The 27,204-nt window shown below is 34.8% G+C and overlaps 1 protein-coding gene across 2 annotated transcripts in view; it reads left to right on the forward strand.

Annotated features, from left to right (window-relative positions):
* Window positions 1-27,204, forward strand: part of LOC149783143 (uncharacterized) — a 50,990-nt gene extending 23,786 nt beyond the window's left edge. The window contains exons 7-12 of one of the 2 annotated variants that reach the window (XR_016413559.1): window positions 1,843-1,940; window positions 6,235-6,336; window positions 11,450-11,528; window positions 12,192-12,389; window positions 20,094-23,049; window positions 23,734-27,204. Coding sequence is in view for 1 of the 2 variants with exons in the window: in XM_089931369.1 (XP_089787495.1) it covers window positions 1,843-1,940; window positions 6,235-6,336; window positions 11,450-11,528; window positions 12,192-12,389; window positions 20,094-20,164 (548 nt within the window). In the remaining variant the exon portion in view is untranslated. Of the gene's footprint in view, window positions 1-1,842; window positions 1,941-6,234; window positions 6,337-11,449; window positions 11,529-12,191; window positions 12,390-20,093 lie in introns of both variants that reach the window. The other variant, XM_089931369.1, reaches the window with a different exon arrangement.

Genomic DNA, 27,204 nt, shown 5'->3' on the forward strand with positions numbered 1-27,204 from the left:
CAGACTGGTTCTATTTGGTTAATATTTTAAAAATTGGTCAAAATTGATAAATGTAAGCTCAGTATTTTGCTCTTTTTTTTATTGTCGAAAATGGCAGTTAACATCTGTTATCTGAATATTTGTGTAAAACAAAGAGTATAATTCTCATGTATCAATGAAAGTAGCTAGTATTGCTGCACACACACACACCATTGCTCCCAAGTGTCCTGTATTTTTTTTTATCTAAACATGGGTGTATGCCTTTCTTGTTTTAAATCCATTTTTTAAATAATGAAAATAAAATGAAAATATTTCTTGCAGTTTTCTGTTTGGTTCCATTCTGAGAGTAAATGTGTTGCATGTGTGTAAATGTGTTGTCATGGTGACAAGTAATAGGATAATTATTATTATTATTATTATATTTAAGCCTTTGGAATATAAGATGATCAGTTACTTTCACGTATAACCTTGTACCATTCCTGCTTTTGGAAACTTCATTTGGGTCACTTAGAATAATACCATTTTTATGCACTCAGGGCAGGGGCTTCTAACATTTAGGCTGTCCATTTGTGTAGGGGTATGTTTGTGTCAGTGGACATCGTTACTTAAATTTTTCCAGCACTCACAGCTCCATAACCTTATACATAATTTGATTCATATTTGGAAGGTCATATCACCACATGCTCCCATCTCACAGTGCCTCTCCTGGCCATGAGGTAAAGAATTGCATTGGTGGTTGGGGTTTACATTCTGTTATGGGTTTTGTTTTCATCACTTATATTTCCACAACCCTTTCACATATTTACTTTATGTTTGGAATATTACATGATGTACACCTCCCATCTCTTAGTACCAGCCCTGATTTGGAATATAAAATGACATACACCTCCCATCTCTTTGTACCAGCCCTGATTTAGAATATAAAATGACATACACCTCCCATCTCTTAGTACCAGCTCTGATTTGGGTTCTAATTTGGATTTTGTTGTTGTGGTCAAGGACATTTTTGGACAATGATGAGGGCAATTATGAATTATTATTATTATTATTATTATTATTATTATTTCCATACAGCCTCATCAAGTTTAAGATATATTTGGAATATTACATCATCGTACACCTTGTACCGCTAGTACTTTTGGATTATGTATTTTGGATAAGGCCATCGGGAAAGTAAGTATGATACCTTTTTGGTTATTGTCTTTTTTGCACTGAATTTACACCCTGTTTGGAATATGTAACATCATATACTTCTTACTTATACATGTTAATGTAGCATTCTTGCCCTTTGGCAATGTCTCTGGTTGTTGCTATGGTGTCATGGAGTTATTTCCTTTGAGGGGCACATCATGTCTTTTAAAAATAAATTGGTAGTTCTTGTTGTACATAGCGTACATGTATGTATGGGTATGTATTACGCATATTGAATTTTATTTCATCTTTTGACTAGGTAGGAGGGATTCTGTGTTTACATTACATTTCATTTATTATGTAAGATGGATTCCATTCAGTGTTATTATATTACATTTCAGCCATTGGCTGTTTAGGAGGGATTCCATTCAATATTTTTACATTTAGCCATTGACTGAGTAGGATCGATTCTAATAATTGTTTTTATATTTCAGACTTTGACTCTGTAAGAGGGATTTCATTCAGTTCTTTTTATTAAATTATGTAGGAGGGACTCCATTCAATGTTTTTATTACATTTCACCCATTGGCTATGTAGGAGGGACTCCATTCAATGTTTTTATTACATTTCACCCATTGTCTATGTAGGAGGGACTCCATTCAATGTTTTTATTACATTTCACCCATTGGTTATATAGGAGGAACTCCATTCAATGTTTTTATTACATTTCAGCCATTGACTATGTAGGAGGGATTCCATTCAGTGTTTTTAAACCTGTGCTGGATAGATGTACCCCACAGCAACTATATACACTGGAGGACTACAACCCTGTGAGGAAACTGTCTGTCTGTCTCTCTGTCAATTTTCCTTATCACTCTTGACTCACATTCTCCAAAGGAAATATACATTTGTCAGAAAGTCAATATGTTGTATGGTCTGTAACACACAGTCTAAGATGCTAACATAAAATAATTTGAATTTGATTTTAAACTATCCTGGCTGCAATAATTGGATATGGATTCATATGTGGCAGCCTTTCCACAAAAGGCAAAAAAAAAAATATTTAAAGAGCTTCTCAAATATCACTCTGCAGAATTAGACAGTAGTAGGCTATTAATCCCTGTTGTTTGCTGTTGCCATGGTTTGTTTGGGTGACAAGGAATAGCAAACTTTGCTTTAGTCAGTCAGACTCAACAATCACTGATATAAAGTATGCAGTGCTGGAAAAGTAAATATATATTGCAGAAATAAATAAATTAATGACAATTTTTTTTAAATGTCCCCACTTTTTTTCTTGGATGGGGCCATTGGGCTCCACATTTTTCATGTGAGATCACAATTTGAGTTTGTAGGCAGCTGACCGTCAGTAATATACAATTTATATATTTGTTTTGGGACTATATCACAAGTTTTTCAACTGAGACATACCAAATCTACTTGCTTTTAAGTTGAGTCCAACTGCAAGCAACATAGACCCGGATCTGCTGTCACATAATGCCCTGGCAGATCAGGGTGTATGTTGTTTTATTCTACTTATTATTCCTAGCAAACTGCAGATTTCCTTGCACAGTACGAGCTGGCAGATCTCGATCTGTGCAGTTTGCATTTGGACTGGACTTAAAGCAGGTATGGTGGTATGCTATGTTACCTGAGGACTCTTCCTATGGTTAAGATGACATGTTAAGACATTTTACCTAAGGACTCTGCCCAAGGTTAAGATGACATTTTAATTGAGGACTCTGTCCAAGGTCACAATGACATTTTAATTGAAGACTTTGCCCTAGGTCACAATGACATTTTAATTGAGGACTCTGTCCAAGGTTAAGATGACATTTTAATTAAGGACTCTGCCCGAGGTCACAATGACATTGTAATTGAGGACTCTGTCCAAGGTTAAGATGACATTTTAATTGAGGACTCTGCCCGAGGTCACAATGACATTGTAATTGAGGACTCTGTCCAAGGTTAAGATGACATTTTAATTGAGGACTCTGCCCGAGGTCATGATGGCATTTTAATTGAGGACTCTGCCTGAGGTCACGATGACATTTTAATTGAGAACTCTGTCCAAGGTTAACATGACATTTTACCCGAGGACTCTGCCCAGGCTAAGAAGACACGTGTGGTAATGGATGATTTTCATTTAACAGCAAATGAAAGCAATAATTTATTTATTATAAAGATGAAAATTTAAATTATCTAACTTTAAAAAGCTAGTTTCATTTTGAGTTGTGAAATGCCTTTTTGAATTACTGATCATTCACTTGGAAAAGTAAAATAACATGAAGTAATATAAGGTGCCATCATGGGAGTAATATAACCTGACATTAGGGATGATGGAAGGATGTCTGATGTGGCTGAAATTTTGTGGGAAATATAATGTAAATGTCAGATGTCTATGGAGGGGGACACATTGTTACACTTGTCCATTCACTCCATCAAGTCGATACACATAACATCACATCTCATCGTATCCCATTCCACTGCAAATTTTATTTCCGCCCAGTAACGTTTGAAGAAGATTTTGGATTCAACCCGAATTTGGTGCAATGCTTTACATTAATATGTAGGTTTGGTTCAATTTTCACCTTATCTCAACAAAATTTAACACCGTTATAACCCCTGTTTGACTTGAAAATTTGCCTTTCTATTGCATCATAATTTCATTTCTGCCCAGTCACTTGAAAAATACTTGATGGACTCGAACCAAAGCTAGGCCAGATTGGTATTCATGTCTCTCTATCATAATTTAATGGAGATCGGACTTGGAACTTTGCCCATCATAATTTTGTTTCTGCTCATTAATGACTTAATTGATTCAAATCATATCTGTTATGAAACTTTACATTAAGAATCCATAGGTCAAGTTCAATTTTCATCATTTCCAGCAAAATTTTATGGAGTTGAGGGTGCTCTTTGACTCAGAACTTTTAAAAAGATTTCATAAATTCAAACTAAATTTGTTATGAGGCTTTAGAGTTAGAAAGACCTAGACAAATTTGGTACAGGGCTGTCAGTTAGGAAAACTACAGTTTCTTTTGATAACATTGATGATACTTTTGGCCCTTGTTTTGAAAAGAGGTCCATACCAGTCACCCGGTAAAAATTAGTCTTAGAGCTAGAACCGAGTCAATAAGACTTGCATTACCCCCACCCACCCCCCCTACAGTTAAAGAACAAATTTTGAATCCAAAGCAAGGCCCATACCTAATAGTAGAAATGTCAAAATTTTCAGAAATTTCTACTGGGTACACATCAATCATAATGATCGGTTACCCAGGTACCCAATCAAATGGAAATTATATTGAATGTGAACCTGAACTGCTTTGTTGTAGGTTCATACATGCCAACCTGCAAGAGTAGTGTAAGCGTAATTTATTACTAATATAAGTATGGAAAAAGTGTGATCTAAGCATAAACAGAACAATCTGTATAATACATGCCATAATTACAGAAAACTATATGGAAAACATACATATTTAATTTAAGGCACATTGATTTTTGCTACTTACCTGGATCTGCATTTAACAATTTTGTCACAAACTGGCTAAATCCATGTGGATTATTAGTTAATACGAGAGTATAGACACAAAAGAAATGGGTAAGTTATTTATGCATAACACTCACTTTAACTTTTCTACATGTCTACAGTAACTTTTGCAAATAGTTGTAAAGTCCACAAATGATGACTGTTGTAGCATCCATCAACCTGCCATAGTTTGTCTCTTAACAATGGTCCGGTGCAACATGTTTTTAAGTTTGACAAAATCCCTCACTTCTAAAATTTTACAGTCATATAACACCCAAAAGTCACATTGATACATACTATTTTTTGATGATATCTGGTGCCATTTATTTTCAATTTAGACTGGTCCGCTACTTATGTAGTATCAAAGTGGAATGTGTTACAAGTGGTTTCCCATTCAAGAATCCTGTCTATTTTTTGGGAACTGTTTCAATTAAAATTAATGCAAACATTACCATATTTATTCCTCACTAGGTGCTCAGCATTAAGAGGTTGGTGTTAGGACCGGTCAGCTTGGTGTAAGGACAATGTGACTGGGTTGGACATCATGCTATATGTTTGTGACATGATGCCCCAGTGCTAGACATCACTATAAACTGCCACACTGCAGACATCATAGCGATATCACTGAAAAATGTTAAAGTTGCATTAAAAATCCAAATCACACACACACACCATATTTATTCACTTACTCAATTTTTATTAAAATTTTTCTTATATTTTAATATTTCAGTGACAGATTTCATTTATAGTTGTCCATTTCATTCATTTTTGTCTTAACATAAGAAGGGCGTGTTATGGTAACCATGATTTTGTGTTGCTTTTGCCATGACAAAAATATCTGTCTTGGGTTTACGCTAATAAACGAGAGTCCAGTAAACAAACATGAACAGCTGCCCTGACTTGAACAGCTAATACTTGCATGAATTATACTGAGCATTTATATTATGCTTTATTTTATTTGAATTGAAGTAAATATTAAAATTTTATTTCATCGAATATTTCTTAATCAGTATTTACCATCACTGTCGCCGAAAGGTATTGACCTTGATAATGTCATCAGAATCTCAAAACAAGTGCATTTAATTTGCGAGAAAAATGGCGTACGAACCTTGGACAGGCACGCAGTTAAGACAGTCTGGCTTTAAATATCAGCATTGATTCCTAAATAGGTCGCGCGAGAAAAGAAAGAGATGTCCTTCCTTGTATTATTAGGCAGATATACAGCCCCCTGTGATGATGAATAAATGCACACATGACACAAGCCTTGAACTGTAACAGTTCTTTTGTGTCTCATTCAGAACTTGGAATACTTTTTTTAAAATTCATTTTATTACCCGAGTTATTAACAGGTACCCATTAGCATCTTTACCTTATATAGTGAATACAAATGATAAACTTGTTCAAAATCTATGACTTGGTTGCAAATAACTGAAGGAATTTTTAAAGTGTGATTTTGAAATTTTTTTTTGTATGTGTTCATAACATGATAGTTTTTACTTCATCTGTTTTCACTCACCAGTACATTTACTTTCTAATTCATAGCCTTTTATCAGCTTTAAGATTAATGTATGATTGAATTCTATGTTCATTTTCAGCATTTTCTTGAGGATACTGATGTCTTGTGGAAAAGTCATTGTACAAAGGATTTTCGAGGAGCCGAGCCAGATGAGATGGAAACATGGAGGGAGCTGTACCTGGTGAGGACAAATTCCATCGGAACCTACTTGTCCAGAACAATCCATTACTTGCCCAGAACAATCCATTACTTGCCCAGAACAATCCACTACTTGCCCAGAACAATCCATTACTTGCCCATTGTCTATACCAGAACATGTATTCTGTATCCATTTTATCATAAACACTCTTTATGCCCCTTGTATGTATGTATGGATGTATGTGTCGGCGTTCTATCTACCCATGCATCGTGCGTTAAATACACAGACTGTTCCAATCTGATGCACAAAAGTCATCGACGGTACATAAACTGACTCACCCCAATTTATCTTTTGCTGATTAAAGTCAAATGAAAGTTTAGTCTAAAAATCATTGCCAGTATTTAAATTGATGCACCCCAGTATTATGTTTTGCTGATTAACACAAAATAAAGGTTTGCTCTAACTACTTTATTGGCTAGATTACAACTCTTCCAAACAGGGAAAACGCGCATGTAAATTTCTTACCCTGATGTTATCATAATGCATAGGGTTACAAGTGAGTGTGGAGCCTGGAGCTGATCTTACATGACCTGTAACTATCACACCATTTGTAGCAACAGGATGTTATAACCATATAATCACCACACACAAGAAAGAGGTGGTAAATAAACAATTGATTTTTAGATTGATTCTCACAAGAAACTATTATTTTATCCGCATCCTTGTCATGCAACAAAGCAACAATTTCCACTTGCTCATGTGTATGCCTTGTGTTGTTCCAAGACTGTCAGCATTCGACTGAAAATGACATCCAAGCCAAAAATTAAAACAGACCCGAAACAAACGAAATTATCATTTTGACCACTTTTGTACAACGACCGTCGATAATAGTATTTTTATTGAACCATAGGAGCTTTCATCATCTTAAGATGAGGTAATTGTTACTCGTAAGAGAATACGTAAAATTTTGAGCAGCAATAGTTGAAAACATATGCTAGCTATGTTTTCAAAAAGAAGTTAAGTTGAGTGAAGAATATGGCAGTGAAGATGCCTTTATGTTTTGCCATATGAAAGAGGCTGAAAAAAGCTCCATGACCAAATGTACAAAAAAAGTAACTTTCAGAACAGTACACTGGCAAGGCATGCTTGGTAACCATAACACAAACTGCTGGTTGAAGGTCCACAACACCAGGCAGAGTTGAATGCAGGGCTACAAATCCATTCTTCCAGATAAGACATTGCATTGAAAATGCTACTTAAGTGTGTACATTGGCTGAGTGTAGAAGACATCCTTTTTAAAAAAAATACAAATCTCTTCTTAATTTAATACATGATTTAATGGCTGCAGAAATTGATGCCATTGGCATTTTGAAGAATTTTGCAGATCAGTATGACTTGGCTACTACCTGGTCAGAGGTACATTGTTGAGGATAGTCTTATAAGCGACCTGCAAAATTCGTCATTTGTGACAGCAATGGCAGATGAAAGCACTGACGTATCCAACAATAAATGGTTTGTCATATGAGCTCAGACTATTTCTGATGACATGAAACCATTATCATGATTTTAAACAAATATAGAATGTTCATATGCTTCTGGCAAGGGAATTGCCTTATTGGCTATAATCACATTATGTAACTAATATTTTTGTTGTGTATTTAAACAATGTAATTATTTTTTAAACTACTGAAGACTGATCATTGGCATGAATAGGACTCATAGGTTTGGATTTTGACTCAGTGTTGTTTGCCTTGATGAGTCAAATGACTTACCTGAAGCCATTTGTAGATAAGACAATGATATTTGTATAGCACATCAACACAACAGTGGCTATATGGTGACAATTAAATTTGAAAATGTAAAATGAAGAATTGCACAAAACATTGCATAAACTGTTCAAGAAATGATGTCGAGCTGGTTCTAAATAAACTGATGCCAATATGACATCCAATATGGTCACTATGGCAGCCTTTTTATAGATCTTTTCATCACAACTCTACCGGAAGAGAAAATCATATTGATGTGGGGTTTTCATCAGAAGACTTCTTATGATGTGCAGTTGATCTTAAATGAAAATAGTGCTGATCATATCTCCAGTATGACCACTGTAGCAGCCATTTTGAAAATCTTGTTATTGCTACAGTGCTGAGTGGAGTCATATTTTGAAGTGTTGTTATATCTACTCCTTATGATGCCTAGTTGGTCGTAAATGAAAATGGTGCCAGTCATACATCCAGTATGGCTGCCATGATGTCTTAAAAATCTTGTTGAATCCATGATCATTATGACATGAGGTTTTCATCAAAAGGATTCTGATGATGTCCACTTTGTCCTAAATAAAGCGATTTCAAACTGACATCAAATATGTGTACCACAAGCGATTCCAAACTGACATCAAACATGTGTATCACAAGCGATTCCAAACTGACATCAAATATGTGCACCACAAACGATTCCAAACTGACATCAAATATGTGTACCACAAACGATTCCAAACTGACATCAAATATGTGTACCACAAACGATTCCAAACTGACATCAAATATGTGCACCACAAACGATTCCAAACTGACATCAAATATGTGCACCACAAGTGATTCCACAACAGCTAATTTGAAAATTTTGTTACTGCTGAAGAATATCAGAGATGGTTTAAACATTCAACAGTTAAGAGGAAGAAATGGTCTTGAATTTCTGGACATTTTTACCCTGTCGAGTGTTAGAATTTTTGGGGGACTCTTGTTGCTGTTTCTAAGATAGGAATAATTTGTATGTCAAAATGTAGAATGAAGTTTGTTTTGCCTACCATATGGAATGTAGGATTAGATGGATTGGAAGTTAATTTGGTATCATGTCAATATCAATTTCATTCATCAGAAATAAAGTTATGGTCACTTTAATTAGGCTGTATGACAGACTGGTCCTGTGTGTAGGTGGTGATGTAAGGTAGGAACCTGCAGTATGACAGTTGAAAAGGAATTATGCTGTGAATTGCATCTGGTATAATTTAAAAAAAGTGTCTTGTTTCTAGTTACTGAGCACATTAGGATTACCAGGTTATCATTTTCACTTGACAGTCTTGAATTAGTCCCAGTATGACCATTTTAATCCCAACTAAGAGTACTGCACATGGGAGATATTACCTTCTTGCCCACTTCCACATCGAATGTGGGATGTCATGGGTTTTAACCCAAGCTGAGTCATACAAGAGACTTGTAAAAATAGTGCTTGCAGTTGCCTCGCTTAGTGCTCAGCATTAAGAGATTAGTGTTAGGACTGGTCAGCCTGGTATCAGGATAATGTGACTTGGTAGGACATGATGCTACATGTCCACAGCATGATGTTGCAATGCTAGATGTCATCATAAACTGCCACACTGTAGACATCATAGCAATATGACTAAAATTGTTAAAGCTACATTAAGCATCAAAATCACACACACAAACACTTGCTGACCTCATGTATTATTTGTTTGGTGAAAATATTGCATTATGTGAAATGTTTGAATTTAATTAATATACTTTGGTCCCTGTCATGAAGGATGCTTCACATCAGTGGCCACCCACATTTATTATTGCCAGAATCCCTTTGCACTGACATGTTTCTAAGTAGCCCTCTAGGATGTTCACCTTTGTAACATGGCATTTGGTCAGCAAAATATCCTACTTGGTAGAATAAAGGAATATTCATCATCAGAAGCTTGCATTCTACATAATACAGTTCATATATTGGGGCCCAGATAGGTCTAAAGCACTTACTGGTATGGATCATTGCTGTCTCACCTCTGCCTTGGTTTGAGTCTTGGTCTTGGAAATGTGGGTATGTGAGAAAGCTTGCCAGTAGCTTCTCATGGGTCTGTGGTTCTTTCTGGGGTTTTCCCAGATTCTTCCTCTACCATTTATACTGGCCACCATGTATTGCCTATCTTGTGCTGAAAAATTACGTTAAACCCTACAACAACAACAATTCATATATTCTTCCCACAATAGATTATTATTCAACTATCTGGAGAAACTGTCCAAATCTCAGCATGACTGAATTTATAAACTTCAGAAAATCACAGCACACTTTATTTTAAATGTTTCCAGTGATTATTTTTCAAAGGCGTGGTTTACAGTATATGAAAGAACTGGTTCTCAGATGGAAGTTTTTGTCTGTAATACAAAATAATTTTGTGTCCATAATACTAAAATGGTAATTACTATTATCTTTTTGGATTATGCAGATTGTTATCCTTTACTTAAAAGGGGTTAAGAGAAAATTGTCCTTGGCTAAATGAGTCGCCCATTGTAAATAACATATGGATTGATGTTTAAACATTTCTTATTTAGCTTTTGCTCACTTTGCTCCAGTCACACTGTCAGTGTAACTCAGAAGTGTCGGTATTCACATTCTATAGTGAGGTGCTTTTTATTCTTGTAGAGGATTGAAACAATTTTTATCTGGATGGTGGGAAAGTTAGTCATATAGTCGCAGCATAAATGAGAGTTGTCTTTGGTGACAGTGTGAGAGGTATTATTTGAAATATTAATTTTTGTATGTGATGAGAAAGCTAGTCTTTAAGAATATATATTAATTCCGTTTTATTAGAGTTGGTTGTTAATAGCAATAACAACCTTAAGTTTATTTTCATTCCCTATTCAACACAGACCTTTTACACAAGCCAGCTCTTTTGATCTCTGTGAGCTGAAGAATTGGTTAATGCAGGTATTGTTTTGAAATGAAAACACCTGTTCCAAAGCCTGAATTGCCAAAGCAAAGAGTCAGTCCTCATTTCACAGTCCTGTAGAAATGTTCAGTTTGTAGTGAAATGAGCATTTTGCCAGGTTGTACCTTATAAAGATTTTAAAGTGTCAGTTATTATTAATATATAGGATGTATTAAAGAAGGGGCAGGGTACAGTAATCTTGTATGGAACATTTGTTGATAATAATTCATAAATTGTAAATTTATGTTATAATAATAATAATAATAATAATAATAATAATAATTCTGGTGTTGATTGCATGGTATTTCTTCAAAAAATCCAGTCTGTATAGTGAACCTGCATACCCCACAGGTGGCTGCTATTGGCAGGTTTGACTGTATCACCATCAAGCTGGAAATGTTGATATTGCATAATCATAAACTTCTTCCTTTTTGTTTTGTTTTATAGAGGAAGTTTGATGAACGAACCATAAAATTAGAGTCCATCAGAACCAACATCAATAAGTCTATTGCAAGCCAAGTGCCAGGTAAGAATGATTCTCCAGCCCTTGAATTCATGCAGATAGATCAATTGACTGTTTTGATCTCATAGTAAGTTTTATAAATATTTTACAAAAATATGGGCTACTGTTCAAGTTAACAATTTTAAACACAATTCTTTCAAACCATTAGCATTGGTAAATGGAGGTTAATGGGAAGGGTTAGGAAGAGCTTGTTCCCATATTTGGTAATAAACAGTTAGGACTAACATTTTTCTCTTTCCAAATTGCTTAATTTGAAATGTAGTGGTGCTTGTTTCCTGATATTAATGTGATCATGTGAGTATTCTCAGAGAGACAATTTAGAAAATAGTTTGCTATTTATTAAATAAAATCAATAAAATCCACTCATGAATGAAAAGTTCTAGTACTCTTTAAATTATGCATGTTATCATTTTGGATGTCACAATTTTTTTCATTAATTTTTTAATGTACTAGTAAATTTGTCTTGTCAGAATGGTTTAAGAAAGTGTGTTACACTGCAAACAGTTGGTATTATATTTGTTAATAAATCTTTCATCTCATAGGCTAAATTCTAAACTGACATTTTATAGATAATTTATTATTTATTGCTAGCATAAGCTACAAAATATTAGTGTTGTAATATTATATATTTTTATCTGCATTTTTATCTGCATTATCTCATTGCAGTAAGGACCACAAAGCTTGCATATGTGGATGGTGTTGCCAAGCCTCCTCGAGAAGTTAGGCGCAATCAACAGAGATATGGGACTTCAAATGTTATTAATGGTCCCACTCCTGGGCCCAGCTCTGGCAGGGCAAATATTCTTGCCAGTGCCATGCAGCCCGTGGCTCTGGGCAAACATGGCGCCCTTCAAAAGGATAGAGGTATGTGGGATGTTCAGTTACAGATACTTTCTGGCCGAGATTGAAATTCTAGCATCTATCTGGCAACAACACATGCATTAGGGGTCATATTTGGGTCATTAGGGGTCATATTTGGGTCATTAGGGGTCATATTTGGGTCATTAGGGGTCATATTTAGGTCAATTTCTCATACACTTTAGCTCACAAAGTTGGTATTTGATGTTTCATGCTGGATACTGAAAATTAGGTCAGTGACATATTTCACAGTACTGAGTTTGTTTAACCTTTGCATTTGGCTCATTTTCTGTATAATTTAGGTCATTGTGACCTATATTTCATGGTCCATTCATTTGTGCTTCTATTTAGGTTGAGTCTGTTTTCTAGATTATTGTTAGTATTAAAGTAAGTTTCTCATGCATGAAGAATTAGATAAACTGGTATTGAGGTTGGTCAAATAAATTGATAATATTTTAAAAGATAGCTGCCCCATGAATACAAAACAGATGTACAGTATTTGTGGTTTTCAGTCCAGCAGTACTGCCACAGGCGATTTTCAGTGACATGGACTGTGAAATGCAATAAAGGCATCAACTATTATAAATTCATCTTTTGCAGAGTGAGTTTAGCAAAATGGGTGACTCAGATTTTAGCATCTTATAATATAATTCTTTTATAAGCATTAGTTGTTAGTAAGGATACGTATGCAGAATCAGGCGTCACATTAAGTATTTTATCTGTTGGTTAAGTAAACTAACTAATATTGAATTGTGGAGATATGCTCTAACTCACAACTTCATCTTATAAGTGAATGTGTGATTTGGTTTGGTTTGATGCTTTAGGGCACATCAATACGTGTAGATTATGTTAGTGCCGAGGCAGTTAGAGTAAAGTGCCGTACTCATGGACACACCATAGTAGCTGACCCTCACTAGTCTGATGGTAGGTTCAAATGCGTACTCTTTCAGTAGTAAGTTTGGTATGCTAAGGACTGAACCTCTGGAATATTATATGACAGTATATGACTGTAGGCCTCATGAACAAGAAGTGCAAACTGAAAATCAGAGTCTGTACTTTGAACTAGAATAAAGCTAGAATTTTTCTTTTAGCTTAACTTTTTACTTTTTTTTAAATTAACTTTTAATCAGCAATATGTAGTTTCCATTGTGATGGCATACTGTTATAAAGAAACACACATGCTTACAATCACAATGTTGATTAGAACTCGACCATATTCAGGATTGTAACCTGCTCATCATTTAAATGAATAGATGCTGTATTAACTGGGCCGTTATGGCTGAGAAATAAAACTATAATAAAGTTAAATGATTGCCATAGCTATGGGGACTATTTAGACAAAACTATGTGAGTTTTGTTCCAATTGTTCCACCTAGCGAGCCAGCTTTTAGTACCATTTTTACTATAAGTCTTTATTATGACTAGGCTGGGGTTCATACTCGTGATGTCCCATGAAAGAGATGGATGCTCTAACCACTGGGCTGCCGGAGCTGTCATTGAAAGAATGAATTTGATATGGTGTAAGTATGTGTCAAGGCCTTCAGGCCAGGACACATACTCCTACACCATATCAAACAAGTTCTTTCGCCCAACTCGAAGCAAAACACTTTGGTGGTTTTGTATTCGTTTCATATGTCCTTTTTAATTCACACATTCTTTTCAGTTTTTTAATGTAGACTTTAAAATAATTAATTAGAGAATTTGAGAAAGATATTGTTCAACCATCTAAAAAAATCAGCCTGTAACCAAGGCTAAGTCTAAATTTGTAATGTGCAGTTGCAGATATGGTGATTTGCTCTTGCTTTGAATTTTTTAAAATGTTGTATGAGGCATATGAATGAATTTAAACTGCAGTCATAAGCATGTAGATTTTATTTTTCCTTCTCAAATGGAGCATAGGTTTTGGATCAGTAGATGATCTCCTGAAACATGCTTGCTGAATACTCTGCTTCAAGGCAGATTTCAGGACACAGTCTAATAATAATTAAATACATTTAGTTTTATACAGAAAACTTATTAATTTACATTACTTTCAAACTCTATGTTTTCTTTTGATGCAATAAATTACTGATGCATTAAAGGTGATAAGTTAAGCATGCTTTTTAAAACATTTTTTTTAAGAAAACAAAGATTTAGTCTTGTTCTATGATGCAGACTAGATTTTTAATATTCATTTTAATATTTTAAACAATAAAATTCAAACAATATTTTTCTGATTTTTTCTCAAAAAGTGCTCTTTTTTATTTTCGAACAAAATCATTATTTTGGGATTATTGTGAATTTATTCAAGACATTCTGGATTATATCAGTGTGATACATCAAGACTGTTAGCACATAAACACTGTTCCAGGCTATTGGCTAATCAGCACATTCAAAATCACAGTTCTTTTGGAACACTGCTGGAATTCATTCAGTATACTCTCTATTTTTAGACTTGTGATAGAACTTTAAGGACTATTTGGGATTTAATTCACAAAGCTGTAAGTTCTTTTTAAATTTTCACCTTTTAGTGGAATACATTATTTTTTTAATTTTACAAAACATGTTGCTTTTCACTATTTCTGTTACATAGTTTATGATCATAGATTCATAACATGATAAACAAATTTGAATCCTCAGATATATTAATATACAAATTGAGAGCTCTTCCACTTGTTTGTAAAAAAAAATATTTATAAAAAATTACAGACCATATTCTTGAAACTCTGAAGCTGAAATTGACTTTGGATAAGTTTGGAATTTTAAATGATTCATATTTATAGCTTGTCTCTCCTGTCATCACTGCTGTAGCTGGGAACAAACTTGTGGGTGCATGGTTGAGAAGTTTTTGTTTGTTGTTTTCTTAGACCTTTTTTGTTTAAGGTTGTTGCACCCAGAATTTATCACTTTTTTGCAATTAGCAAACTCATTTCATATGCTGTAGCTGTAGTTACCGTGACTTTTAATCATATGTTTATCTTGACTTGTTTCCCTGAGTCACTCTTATTTTGTCTGGAGTTTTAAAACTTTACAAGATTTCAGAATATCTCTCTCTCTCTCTCTCTCTCACACACACACACACATATAATGTTTGGCATCACTTTGCACACCAGCTTCATCTGAGAACTTGTTGTCGAACATTCTGTCCAAAACAATGTTGTCAGCATCCACTAATTTCTGGGTGGTAGATACCTTAAAATACAGATAAAGTCCTTGTTACTACTTACAGTACACCCATCCTGATTATCCACAGCAGCAAAAGCGTCTCTTTTGCCTAATATGACTGCATTTCTTAAAATTATAAATGTGTGCTGACATTTTGGAATAATTTAAAATGTGTATTGATAAATAATTCCTAGTATTTTATAAGTGGGCTGTTATTGAATATTTTAAGTTTTACAAGTAATTCCAGGCTGGAAGTATGATACAGAACTTTAGGTGTGTAATACAGAATAATAAATTGAACGTTTGTATGGAATTTGAATCAGCTATGTAAGATTAAATGGGTATGTGATGAAGAGCTGTGTGTTGCATCTGTCTAAATGAAATTGATCTTGGATCAGTTAGCAAAAGTGCTCTGAAGTCTGATCTTGGATCAGTGAGTGAAAGAGCTCTGAAGTCTGATCTTTAATTAATGAGTGAAAGAGCTCTGAAGTCTGATCATGGATCAATGATTGAAAGAGCTCTGAAGTCTGATCTTGGATCAATGAGTGAAAGAGCTCTGAAGTCTGATCTTGGATTAATGATTGAAAGTGCTCTGAAGTCTGATCTTGGATCATAATTGAAAGAGCTCTGAAGTCTGATCTTGGAACAATGATTGAAAGAGCTCCGAAATCTGATTTTGGATTAATGAGTGAAAGAGCTCAGAAGTCTGATCTTGGATATATAAGTGAAAGAGCTCTGAAGTCTGATCATGGATCAATGTTTGAAAGAGCTCTGAAGTCTGATCTTGGATCAATGAGTGAAATAGCTCTGAAGTCTGATCATGGATCAATGAGTGAAAGAGCTCTGAAGTCTGATCTTGGATCAATGATTGAAAGAGCCCTGAAGTCTGATCTTGGATCAACGATTGAAAGAGCTCTGAAGTCTGATCATGGATCAATGATTGAAAGAGCTCTGAAGTCTGATCTTGGATCAATGAGTGAAAGAACTCTGAAGTCTCTTAATGGGAGTGACAAGCACAAAAGGTATGAAATATCAAGTGGAAATGAATTTATAATATTGTATGCTTATGCATGAAAAAGAGTCAGAAACTCGTACTAATAAAACTGTTTACTTCAATTGATGTAGATTAGATGATTGCAGACATAATCCCAATGCTCCAGTAACATTCTCCTTAGTCTAGTTAAACAAAAATATATTCCAGAGCACTTGTCTTAAAACAAAAAACTTAAATTTTAAAACATTTTCGACTGTATATTATTTTTAATATTGTTCTTTATTTTTAATTTTCTTCTTTAGTTTAGATCCAATTCAATATAGTGTAATGAAAATTAAATTTTGTCTTTGAAAACTTGAAATGTCTGTATGAACAATGAACAGTGTACAGTAATCTCTTTGTGTAAAAAAAAGTGCTGTACATGTCATTGTTAAATTACATATTGAGGATATATTCTGTTTGGTTCCATGTAATTATTTTGTGAGCCACAGAACCAGGCTCTGCGTGGTGGTATATTAAATGTTGTGTTCAAAAGAATGAAGGTCACAGATTTGTTGAAAATAATTACTAAATTCTGTCAGGTAAACATGTTAGATTTTGAACAATTTGGTTTAAATTGTTTCTACAATGGAGCAGTTTAAATATAGTAGTTTCTATAATTGTTGTTGTTGTTGTAGGGTTTAACATGTTTTTCAGCACAAGATAGGCTATACATGGCGGCTAGTATTATTGGTGGAGGAAGAACCTGGGGAAACCCTGGAAAGAACCACCGACCCACGAGAAGCTTCTGGCAAGTTTTCTCACATACCCACATTAATTTGGTAGAATCCGAGACTTGAACCCACGCAGACAGAGGTGAGATGGCAGTGATCAGTAACGGAGAGAGCTTTAGACCACGCGACCTCTAGAGGCCCCAGTTTCTGTAATGGAGTGATTTAAATGTAGTAATTTCCATAATGAAGCCACGTGTATGTAATAGTTTACGTAATGGAGAGGTATAAATAGAGTAGTTTCCACTATGAAGCAATTTCCAAAATGATGTTTTTATATGTAGTAGTTTCCATAATGGAGCCATATATTTGTAATAGTTTCGATAATGGTTCCATGTAAATGCAGTAGTTTCCATAATGTTTCCACATAAGTGTAGTAGTTTCCATAATGGTTCCATATAAATGCAGTAGTTTCCATGTTTCAGCGTAAGTGTAGTATTTTCCATAATGGTTACATATAAATGCAGTAGTTTCCATGTTTCAACGTAAGTGTAGTAGTTTCCATAATGGTTACATATAAATGTAGTAGTTTCCATAATGGAGCTGCGTAAATGTAGTAGTTCCATAGTATAGCCATATAAATGTTGTAGGTTCTGTTATGGTGCTGTATAATTGTAGTTTCCATAATGGAGCTGCATAAATGTTCCAGTAGTTTCCTTGATAGTTTCACATTAATGTTGTTGTTTCTATAAAGGAGCCATATACCATATATACTTGTTTGCAAGATTTTACTACAAGCCGAACACCCCCACCCCCCTACCATTTTAGGGCTACATAAAGCTAATTTCTCATTGACCAGCCTATATGTCTGGGTGTATTTTGCAAGTCAGATCTTTCTGTAGAGGTGATTCATCATCAATGAGTCAGAGTTGCACATTGGAAAAACAAAACCCAACTGGATGGATAGATGGAATTAATGGATGGATGGAGAATCACACAACCAATGTAAAATGTAAAATGCAGTTATATTACTGAGTGGAACTTGTCATAAATAAATTGGCAAATTTTCTCCTAATTAAATCCATTAAGATCCATAATGCTTGACATTTTAAATCGATTTATATAACAAAACCATGATTTCAATTATAGGTCACATACCTGTTCAGAATAATACAATTCACAATATCCCATTGTATGTTAATTCTACTCATTTCACAAATAAACAGTGAAGTTAAGAGCATATTTGTTTTATTTACAGTATCCTATAGATGTCACTATCTAATCTCATCTGGTACAAAGGTCAAGAATTAAGCCTCATTTTAAATCCTCCATTTTCGTCCAGTCATTATAAATCATCATAGTCTTGTCATCATATATTGTCCAAGTTCATTACCTTGTCTTCACTGTCATATGTGAGTGCTTTTGTAGAGACTGAGCTTGGATTCTGTAAGGAACACTTTGATCATACAGTCACAGGAAGTTCGAATATCCAGCCTCTGTTACTTGGCACTGAGCAAGTATCAGACTTGCTGCTTGATCAAAGGGTTGCCACATGACAATATAAGGAGGGTGCTGCCTTTATGTGCTAAAAGACATTAAAGTCAAAGATTCACTGGAAGATGTAGAACTCAACATGGCACTGACCAAGTACATGTACTAAATTTGCAGCTCATTTTAAAGATTCTCAGCATGAAAACAAGTGTGTGATGCCTTTACAAGTCAAGGGCATATCGGGTCATGTGCACTTGACTGGCAGAAAACCTGGGGGAAATATCACTTGCAAATTAAAAATCTAGTTTATTGAAAAGGAAAATATAAATTAAATCAGATTCTTTTTTTACATCTACAGTGTTTATGCAGTAAAACACTATTATGAATACAAATAGAGGTTGTTACGACTTGCACCTCCATGGTAAAGAACATTGATGGACACATATTTGTGGTGGGGAGTATTTAAAATTTACCAGTAAAAGTTTTGAATTATTAAAATCCAAATAACTCAAGATACAAGTATTGTGTAATGAATACTGTCATGAAATGGAAAAACAGCGTCTACCATATACGCATTTCTCAATGGGAATAGTGGCCTTAAAAATGTGAAAATATTTGAATTCACAATATTTGTATATACTGCCAAAGGCTCAAAGTTCCAACATTTCAACTATATTATTTTTTGTATGTCGTGTTTATAAGACAACCCCTGCTCTTCATGATTAAAATTTTCAGTCAAGAAAGGTCGACTTTTAAGTGAGTATATACAGTAAACGTAATAGTTTCTATAATAGTTCCATATAGATGTAGTGTCTTGTATTTTGGCAAGTCAGATTCAGAGGATACGCATCATACAACAATATGCAGGCGAGGCACCTTGGAACCCTTGCGTGGGAATTGCTGTTTAATCATATCTTTCAGTTTTTTCACTATGTTCTTTGGGACACAAGTGTGATAATTGTTGTTTAAGCACACCTTTCAGCTTTTTTTCACCACATTCCCAGGAACCCTTGTGATAGTTACTTTTAAGCATACTTTTAAGGTCATTCACCACATTCCTTAGAATCCTTATGCATGATAATTGTTGTTCAGAGATACCTTTCAGATCTTTCACAACATGATTTGGAACCCATGTGTGATCACTCTTATTTAAGCACACCTTTTAGCAATACCACCATGTTCCTTGGAATCTTGTGATAATTCTCATTTAAGCAAACTTTTCAACTTTTTCACCATGTTCCTTGGAATCTTGTGATAATTTTCAGTTAAGCAAACTTTTCAACTTTTTCATCATGTTCGTTGGAATCTTGTGACAATTCTCATTTAAGCACACTTTCAACTTTATCACCAAGGTCATTTTTCTATTTGTAGCTGTGAAAGTGGTTGCTCCCATGATGCAGAAGACAATGAAGATGATGAAGACAATGAATACGTTCAGATGAAACTATAACTGTGCAATAAAGAGCTGTGCATAACTTCAAACCAAGCAACCATGTAACTGTATAATATTGGCTGTTATAGTGACCAATGAATAGAGGTACAATATGTAGAAGTCCGTTGAAAAAGCTAGCTAGATATCAGTGGAGCCCTTTGACAGAACATGATCATTATGGGAGATAAGACAGGATCTGGTGCAGTGACTCGCTGTTTAAATTTTTTTTACATTAAATTTTAAAGGATCTCATTGTCCAAAGGAATCTTGTATGATACTTGTATGAAAGGTATTTTGATTTCACTGCTGTGTAAGTTTGCTTTATGTTTGTTCATATGTATTTATATTGACTGATTGAAGCTATAGTTTCATTTGGCGGCAAACAATTTTGTCTCCAAACTTTTAAAAAAAAGTGAGAGACATAAAAATGTTTCTGTTTATCTGTCAGTCCATCTATCCATCACGGTTTTATTTCAGTTCTGTAATTTTAAATTAGTTTGGGATAAATAGATACAAATTGGTTATCATGATATATCATGAGTAGAGTGTGTGAAATATCATATTTTAGGGTTCTTTTTTCGGGGACAATGTGAGGTCAATATTGAAAGTTTTCGTCATATTTTAATATCTGCTGTACAACTTTAAAGCTGTTTGAGATAGTATGTCATACTTCATGACTGGAAATTGTATAAAATACCACACTTGGGATCCTAACTTCATATTAAAAGTCATGGATCATTATTCTAAGTTGGATTGTTTTTCAAATTCCTCATTAATAGTCCTGTCTTCAAGGTCAAGGTTACAATCAGTACATTAAGTTTTCTGTCACATTTTTTTGTCTGCTTTATAACTTTAAAGCTATTTGAAATAAAAATGCACAAAATATAACTGTGTCATCACTGGAAGGTAATATTTAATACCACATTTGGGGTAGTATCTCCAAAGTCAAGGACACATGTCAATTTTTTTATTTTTTTCCTTCAGCATTATAGCTCAAAATCTGTTTGAAACAGAGGGATAAAATTTGGTACACTTTTATTTAACATCAACACAATATGTGGCAGTGAAAGTTGTATTTTAAGCATCAAGTCTGATGATAGATGTTCCTTTTTGTTTTCCTTTATTTTTTTTATTGTATGACATTTGTGATAGAGGTATAAACCTTAAGTGTGTTATGTATCACCTGCAGAGAATGTGTTATGTATCACCTGCAGAGAATGTGTTACGTATCACCTGCAGAGAATGTGTTATGTATCACCTGCAGAGAATGTGTTATGTATCACCTGCAGAGAATGTGTTATGTATCACCTGTAGAGAATGTGTTATGTATCGCCTGCAGAGAATGTGTTATGTATCACCTGCAGAGAATGTGTTATGTATCACCTGTAGAGAATGTGTTATGTATCACCTGTAGAGAATGTGTTATGTATCACCAGCAGAGAATGTGTTATGTATCACCTGTAGAGAATGTGTTATGTCTCACCTGTAGAGAATGTGTTATGTATCACCAGCAGAGAATGTGTTATGTATCACCTGTAGAGAATGTGTTATGTATCACCTGTAGAGAATGTGTTATGTATCACCTGTAGAGAATGTGTTATGTATCACCAGCAGAGAATGTGTTATGTATCACCTGTAGAGAATGTGTTATGTATCACCAGCAGAGAATGTGTTATGTATCACCTGTAGAGAATGTGTTATGTATCACCTGTAGAGAATGTGTTATGTATCACCTGTAGAGATAGAGAATGTGTTATGTATCACCTGTAGAGAATGTGTTATGTATCACCAGCAGAGAATGTGTTATGTATCACCTGTAGAGAATGTGTTATGTATCACCTGTAGAGAATGTGTTATGTATCACCAGCAGAGAATGTGTTATGTATCACCTGTAGAGAATGTGTTATGTATCACCTGTAGAGAATGTGTTATGTATCACCTGTAGAGAATGTGTTATGTATCACCAGCAGAGAATGTGTTATGTATCACCTGTAGAGAATGTGTTATGTATCACCTGTAGAGAATGTGTTATGTATCACCAGCAGAGAATGTGTTATGTATCACCTGTAGAGAATGTGTTATGTATCACCTGTAGAGAATGTGTTATGTATCACCTGTAGAGAATGTGTTATGTATCACCTGCAGAGAATGTGTTATGTATCACCTGTAGAGAATGTGTTATGTATCACCAGCAGAGAATGTGTTATGTATCACCTGCAGAGAATGTGTCATGTATCACCTGCAGAGAATGTGTCATGTATCACCTGCAGAGAATGTGTTATGTATCACCAGCAGAGAATGTGTTATGCATCACCAGCAGAGAATGTATTATCACCTGCAGAGAAAGTGTTGTGCATCCCATGCAGTTATATTTAGGTCAAAATTAAATGTCAGCATCACTTTTTGTTGGGGCACGAGTAATATAAGAAAGCCTGTGACTGTCAATCTCAGTCTTTTGAATGTTACTAGTCCAGCTGTATTTTTGCTTCTTTGGCCATATGGCAAAGTGAGCTGTAGCCCTCCAGTGTGCCTTGTCAGTCATGTTTGGTCCATTCACACTGACTATTTACATGTTCTCAAATATTAAAATTCGAAGAAAACATGATGACCTCTCAAGAAGCTCTTAAAAGATTTGGACAAAAGTTGATAAAACATACACATGGTGCTGATCTACCATCCAATATGGCTGCCATTACAGAAAGTAGATAAACCTTTAGTGCCTTGTTCTCAAGAACTGCTGGAAAATTTGACCATATCTGGTAGAAAATATCCAGGTATGAAGTTCTTACTCATTATTTTAGATGTGGTTACCATTACTAAAAATAAAGAAAAACTTAACCTTTGTCTCAAGAACTGTTAATCAGAATTTGACCATATCTGGAAGAAAGTATCCAGGTATGAAGCTCTTCCACATTGGTTTAGATGTGGTTACCATTACTAAAAATAAAGAAAAACATAACTTTTGTCTCAAGAACTGCTGATCAGAATTTGACCAGATGAAGCTGATCTGCCATCAGACACAGCCACTGTTAATAATAGAAAAATACCTGTCAATCTGTGCCTGCTGCATTTTGTTATGTATAATATGCATTTTTTTAACCCCTTTATTCTGTTTTCAAGATGGAGTGCTGTTTTTATGGTAGAACAAAAATATTTTTTTTAAAACTTGGTCCACCTGACAATAAGATCATGGCACTAAAGCTGCCGACACATGCCATTTCCTTGTTAAATCCTGAATTTGTTACATTGTAACCACATTGTTACTTGCCATATTTAAGAAATAACCTCGGTAGTCATGATTTTTTATTTAATCTGCAAATAAACTCATTTTGTTTCATCATAGTGATGGTTTTCTTTTGCGACTGAACCAGAAATACAAGAGACTGGTAACATGTTCAACATGAAATTGAAGAATAAGTTAATGTATCCGATTGCATTTTATTTACTTTTATATTGCTAATCTTAATCAAGATTTCATAATTTGTGACTAGACAGTGGTCAGTGCTTCGTCGACTCACTATGGTGGATGAAAGTAATCAGCATGTGGAAAAGCTTTGATAATGCTATACATATGAACAGTCCGTGTTTTAGGTGAACTTGCAGTCATTTACTTTTCATTGGAAAATAATCCTGGTATTCTGTTTCATTTCTCATCACAGTATTTGATACTTCTTTGTGACTGTAATGCTTCATTGACTCTGAACGGTGTTTTCAAAAGTAATTTGAGCTAGCTAGAATCTTAATGTGCCAAAAATAATTATGTCTTGTTTCTAGCTTTGTCACTGACAGAGCGGTTTTAGTCGGAAGATGTATAAATGCTTGGACATTCAGTTAGTATCTTGTGTTTGATCTTGAATCAGAATGAATATAGTCAATTGATCAACATGGGCAGTGTAAAAAAAACTCCTGCACTGAGAGAGACAAATGGTGGAATGTTGTTTCATGATGAGAGAGGTGTGAATTGTCAAGATTTGGAAAGGTAGGATATTGTATAGGTGATGATGAAATATACTAAGTCTTGCATCTGATTAGTTATCAGTAGTTTATTTTAGATCAGAATTGGATGAAGCCTTGTAAATAGGATTCTATCATCTAGATAGTTAGTGAATTAAATTGTGGTTAAGATCTATATATACTAATGAAATTCTGCAAAGTTAGAAATAGTTTTCAGTTCATATGCAACCACTCCAGTGGCCTTGTGGTTAGAGCGTTTCCTCGGATGTGGGAGTTCGTGGGTTTCGTCCCAGGCCGAGTCATACCAAAGACTGGGAAAAATGGTACTAACAGCTGCCTCACTTGGCACTCAGCATTAAGAGGTTAGTGTTAGGACTGGTCGGCCTAGTGTCAGGATAATTTGACTGGGTGGGTCATCATGCTAGATGTCTGTGGCATGATGCCTCAGTGCTTGACATCACTATAAATTGCCACATACCAGACATCGTAGCGATATGACTGAAAAATTGTTAAAAGCTATGTTAAAAATCCAAATCACAAATCACATTACGGTTCATATGCTGTACAATTGATCATTTTCTCTTTTTAGTGTACCTTGCAAGCAAGGGAAATAACTGATGGAATATAATTTGGAGTGCTTTCTAGATGTGCACAGTTAACCATCCCAAGGGTTGGAACTTGGAGGGATAAATCATTTACTTTCCCCCAAGTGGTGGAAGTTGTGGGGACACAAGAGTTTCCAATAACCATGGGTTGGAAACTGGAGAGAGAACAGTTTCCAATTCCCAGGGTTGGAACTTTTAGGAATACAAAAGCTATCAGACACTTTTGTATATATTTATTTGTATATAAGATCCAGTGATTTCATAATGTAGTCTAACTCTTACTACAACTTTTCATGACTTCAAACTTTGGGATGTTAATTGGGGTGGTTTGCTGATCTGCACAGCAGTTTTGGAACTATGATATATTCACTGTGGTAGAGCATGGTTAGGGGCATGTATTTTGAGGCAGAGGTTGTGGTAACTGAGAAAAACATTACAAAATATCACAATCTTCACACTCTGAAACTCGCACATTTTAATGGAATAGCAAGTATTTTCTCCATTAAATTCCCTGAGAGTGCAATCATATTGTAACACAACAGAACATTTTGTACCTTTAAGTATTCCTACATGATCAGGCCAGTTTCAGTTTGTTTGCTGTTTGCCTAATTTTGATATCAGTCGTACTCCAGCATTGAAGTTTTATGTGCTGCTTGAGTAGTTTTGTCTGTAACATCTTTTTGCAAGATTTCAAATATTTTGTATCCAGTGATTGATCATACAAGAATAACAATTATGCATGAAGTGCTACTTTGAGCTGAAGCTCTCTCCTCATGCATCACAAACATTGAAACATTGCAGACCATGCGTAATCCCAAATATATTTATTTTCAAATTACTGAATATCTGTATATAGATTATGTACAGTACATACCTGATAGCTTGATTATTTTTGTGAACGTGCATTGTTGTAATTTCACATGTAGGGCACAATTGCCAAAATTGTATGTTGTAGGTACTAGTACCACCAGAAAAAGGTCACATTTATTTCTAATGTCATGACAGATGATTCTTGCATTGTCAAACTTGTCGTTAAAATCACACATGGAACAGCAGAGCATGACATTTATGAGCAGGTGACCTAGGTGGCTTGTATCAGCAGGTGACCGTTATATAAAGTAAATGTGCACTAAATTATATTCTAATGAAATTTATTATACCAGACCATTGTGTACAGGTGCTTTATAAATAGAGATGACTACTATGGGGATCACCCAAGTTCAAATGTTTATAAAAACATGAGTAAGGTTTTGAACCAGAGGTATATTATATACTTTTCTTTTTAATTTGTTATGGATTTACACTGTCACCATCCTATGTCACAAGCATGTGCAGTACTTGAGGCTTTTTTGGCAGTGACTTTACATGTCTGCCAATCTCAACGGTTGGCAAGTGTTGGAATGAATCAGAGCCACTTGGTTATGAAAGCCTTTTGTTAAAATGATTCTACTTCGCTTCATTGGTGTGAGAAGGACTGCTTACAGTATAATCAGAAACTTATTTCGGGTCAGTTGCCGCCATCTTACAGTATAATCAGAAACTTATTTCGGGTCAGTTGCCGCCATCTTACAGTATAATCAGAAACTTATTTCGGGTCAGTTGCCGCCATCTTACAGTATAATCAGAAACTTATTTCGGGTCAGTTGCCGCCATCTTACAGTATAATCAGAAACTTATTTCGGGTCAGTTGCCGCCATCTTACAGTATAATCATGATCAGAAACTTATTTCGGGTCAGTTGCCGCCATCTTACAGTATAATCATGATCAGAAACTTACTTCGGGTCATTTGCTGCCATCTTTAATTTTCTATAAGCATCTGGTGAAAATGAAGTAGCAGACCAATGATATTAAAGTAGTAGTACTCAACTGGCTTTCTCTTGGTTCTTATTTTTTCAATACTTAAGTCTACTCTTTCACTCAGCTGACATTTCAAGCCAATGCAGAAAAGCCCAAAGTGATCCAAATGCCCTTGACATACAGTGGTGAGATTCATTCATTGGAGCTTAAGAAGCTCAAGAGAATTTGTTACATTGTTGTAGGGGTATGGGTTGAATTTATTACTAGATTGTACGTTCATGCTGGACTGTTGTGATGATTATAAATACATTGAACACAGTCATGTCCTGTATTTGTTTCCCATTAAGTCAATTTATTCTTTATCTTTTTCTTTTGATTAAATTTCAGGCATCAGATGTTGGATTGTAATCTAGTTGAGATTTCTATTTGTTGACAGTTTTGGCTGCAGTGACTAATAGAGGAGTGATTGATAGAAAGATGAAAATCCAACATAATAGATTGACTAGGTTACAGTTTAATTGCTATATGAAAATAAATGTTATTCCACAAGGAATTTCAAACCCGTTACATTGAATGTGACGAGATATTTTACCATGCTCAGTAAAATATACCATTCTTACTACTTAGTTTTCTTTTCATCATCGTTATGTACAGTATGTTTGGATTGATCAGAAAATTAAACTATTGTTGCAA

This window comes from Sinohyriopsis cumingii, chromosome 14 (assembly GCF_028554795.1).
Source record: "Sinohyriopsis cumingii isolate HCF-2022 chromosome 14, ASM2855479v2, whole genome shotgun sequence".
NCBI classification, from domain to species: Eukaryota; Metazoa; Mollusca; class Bivalvia; order Unionida; family Unionidae; genus Sinohyriopsis; species Sinohyriopsis cumingii.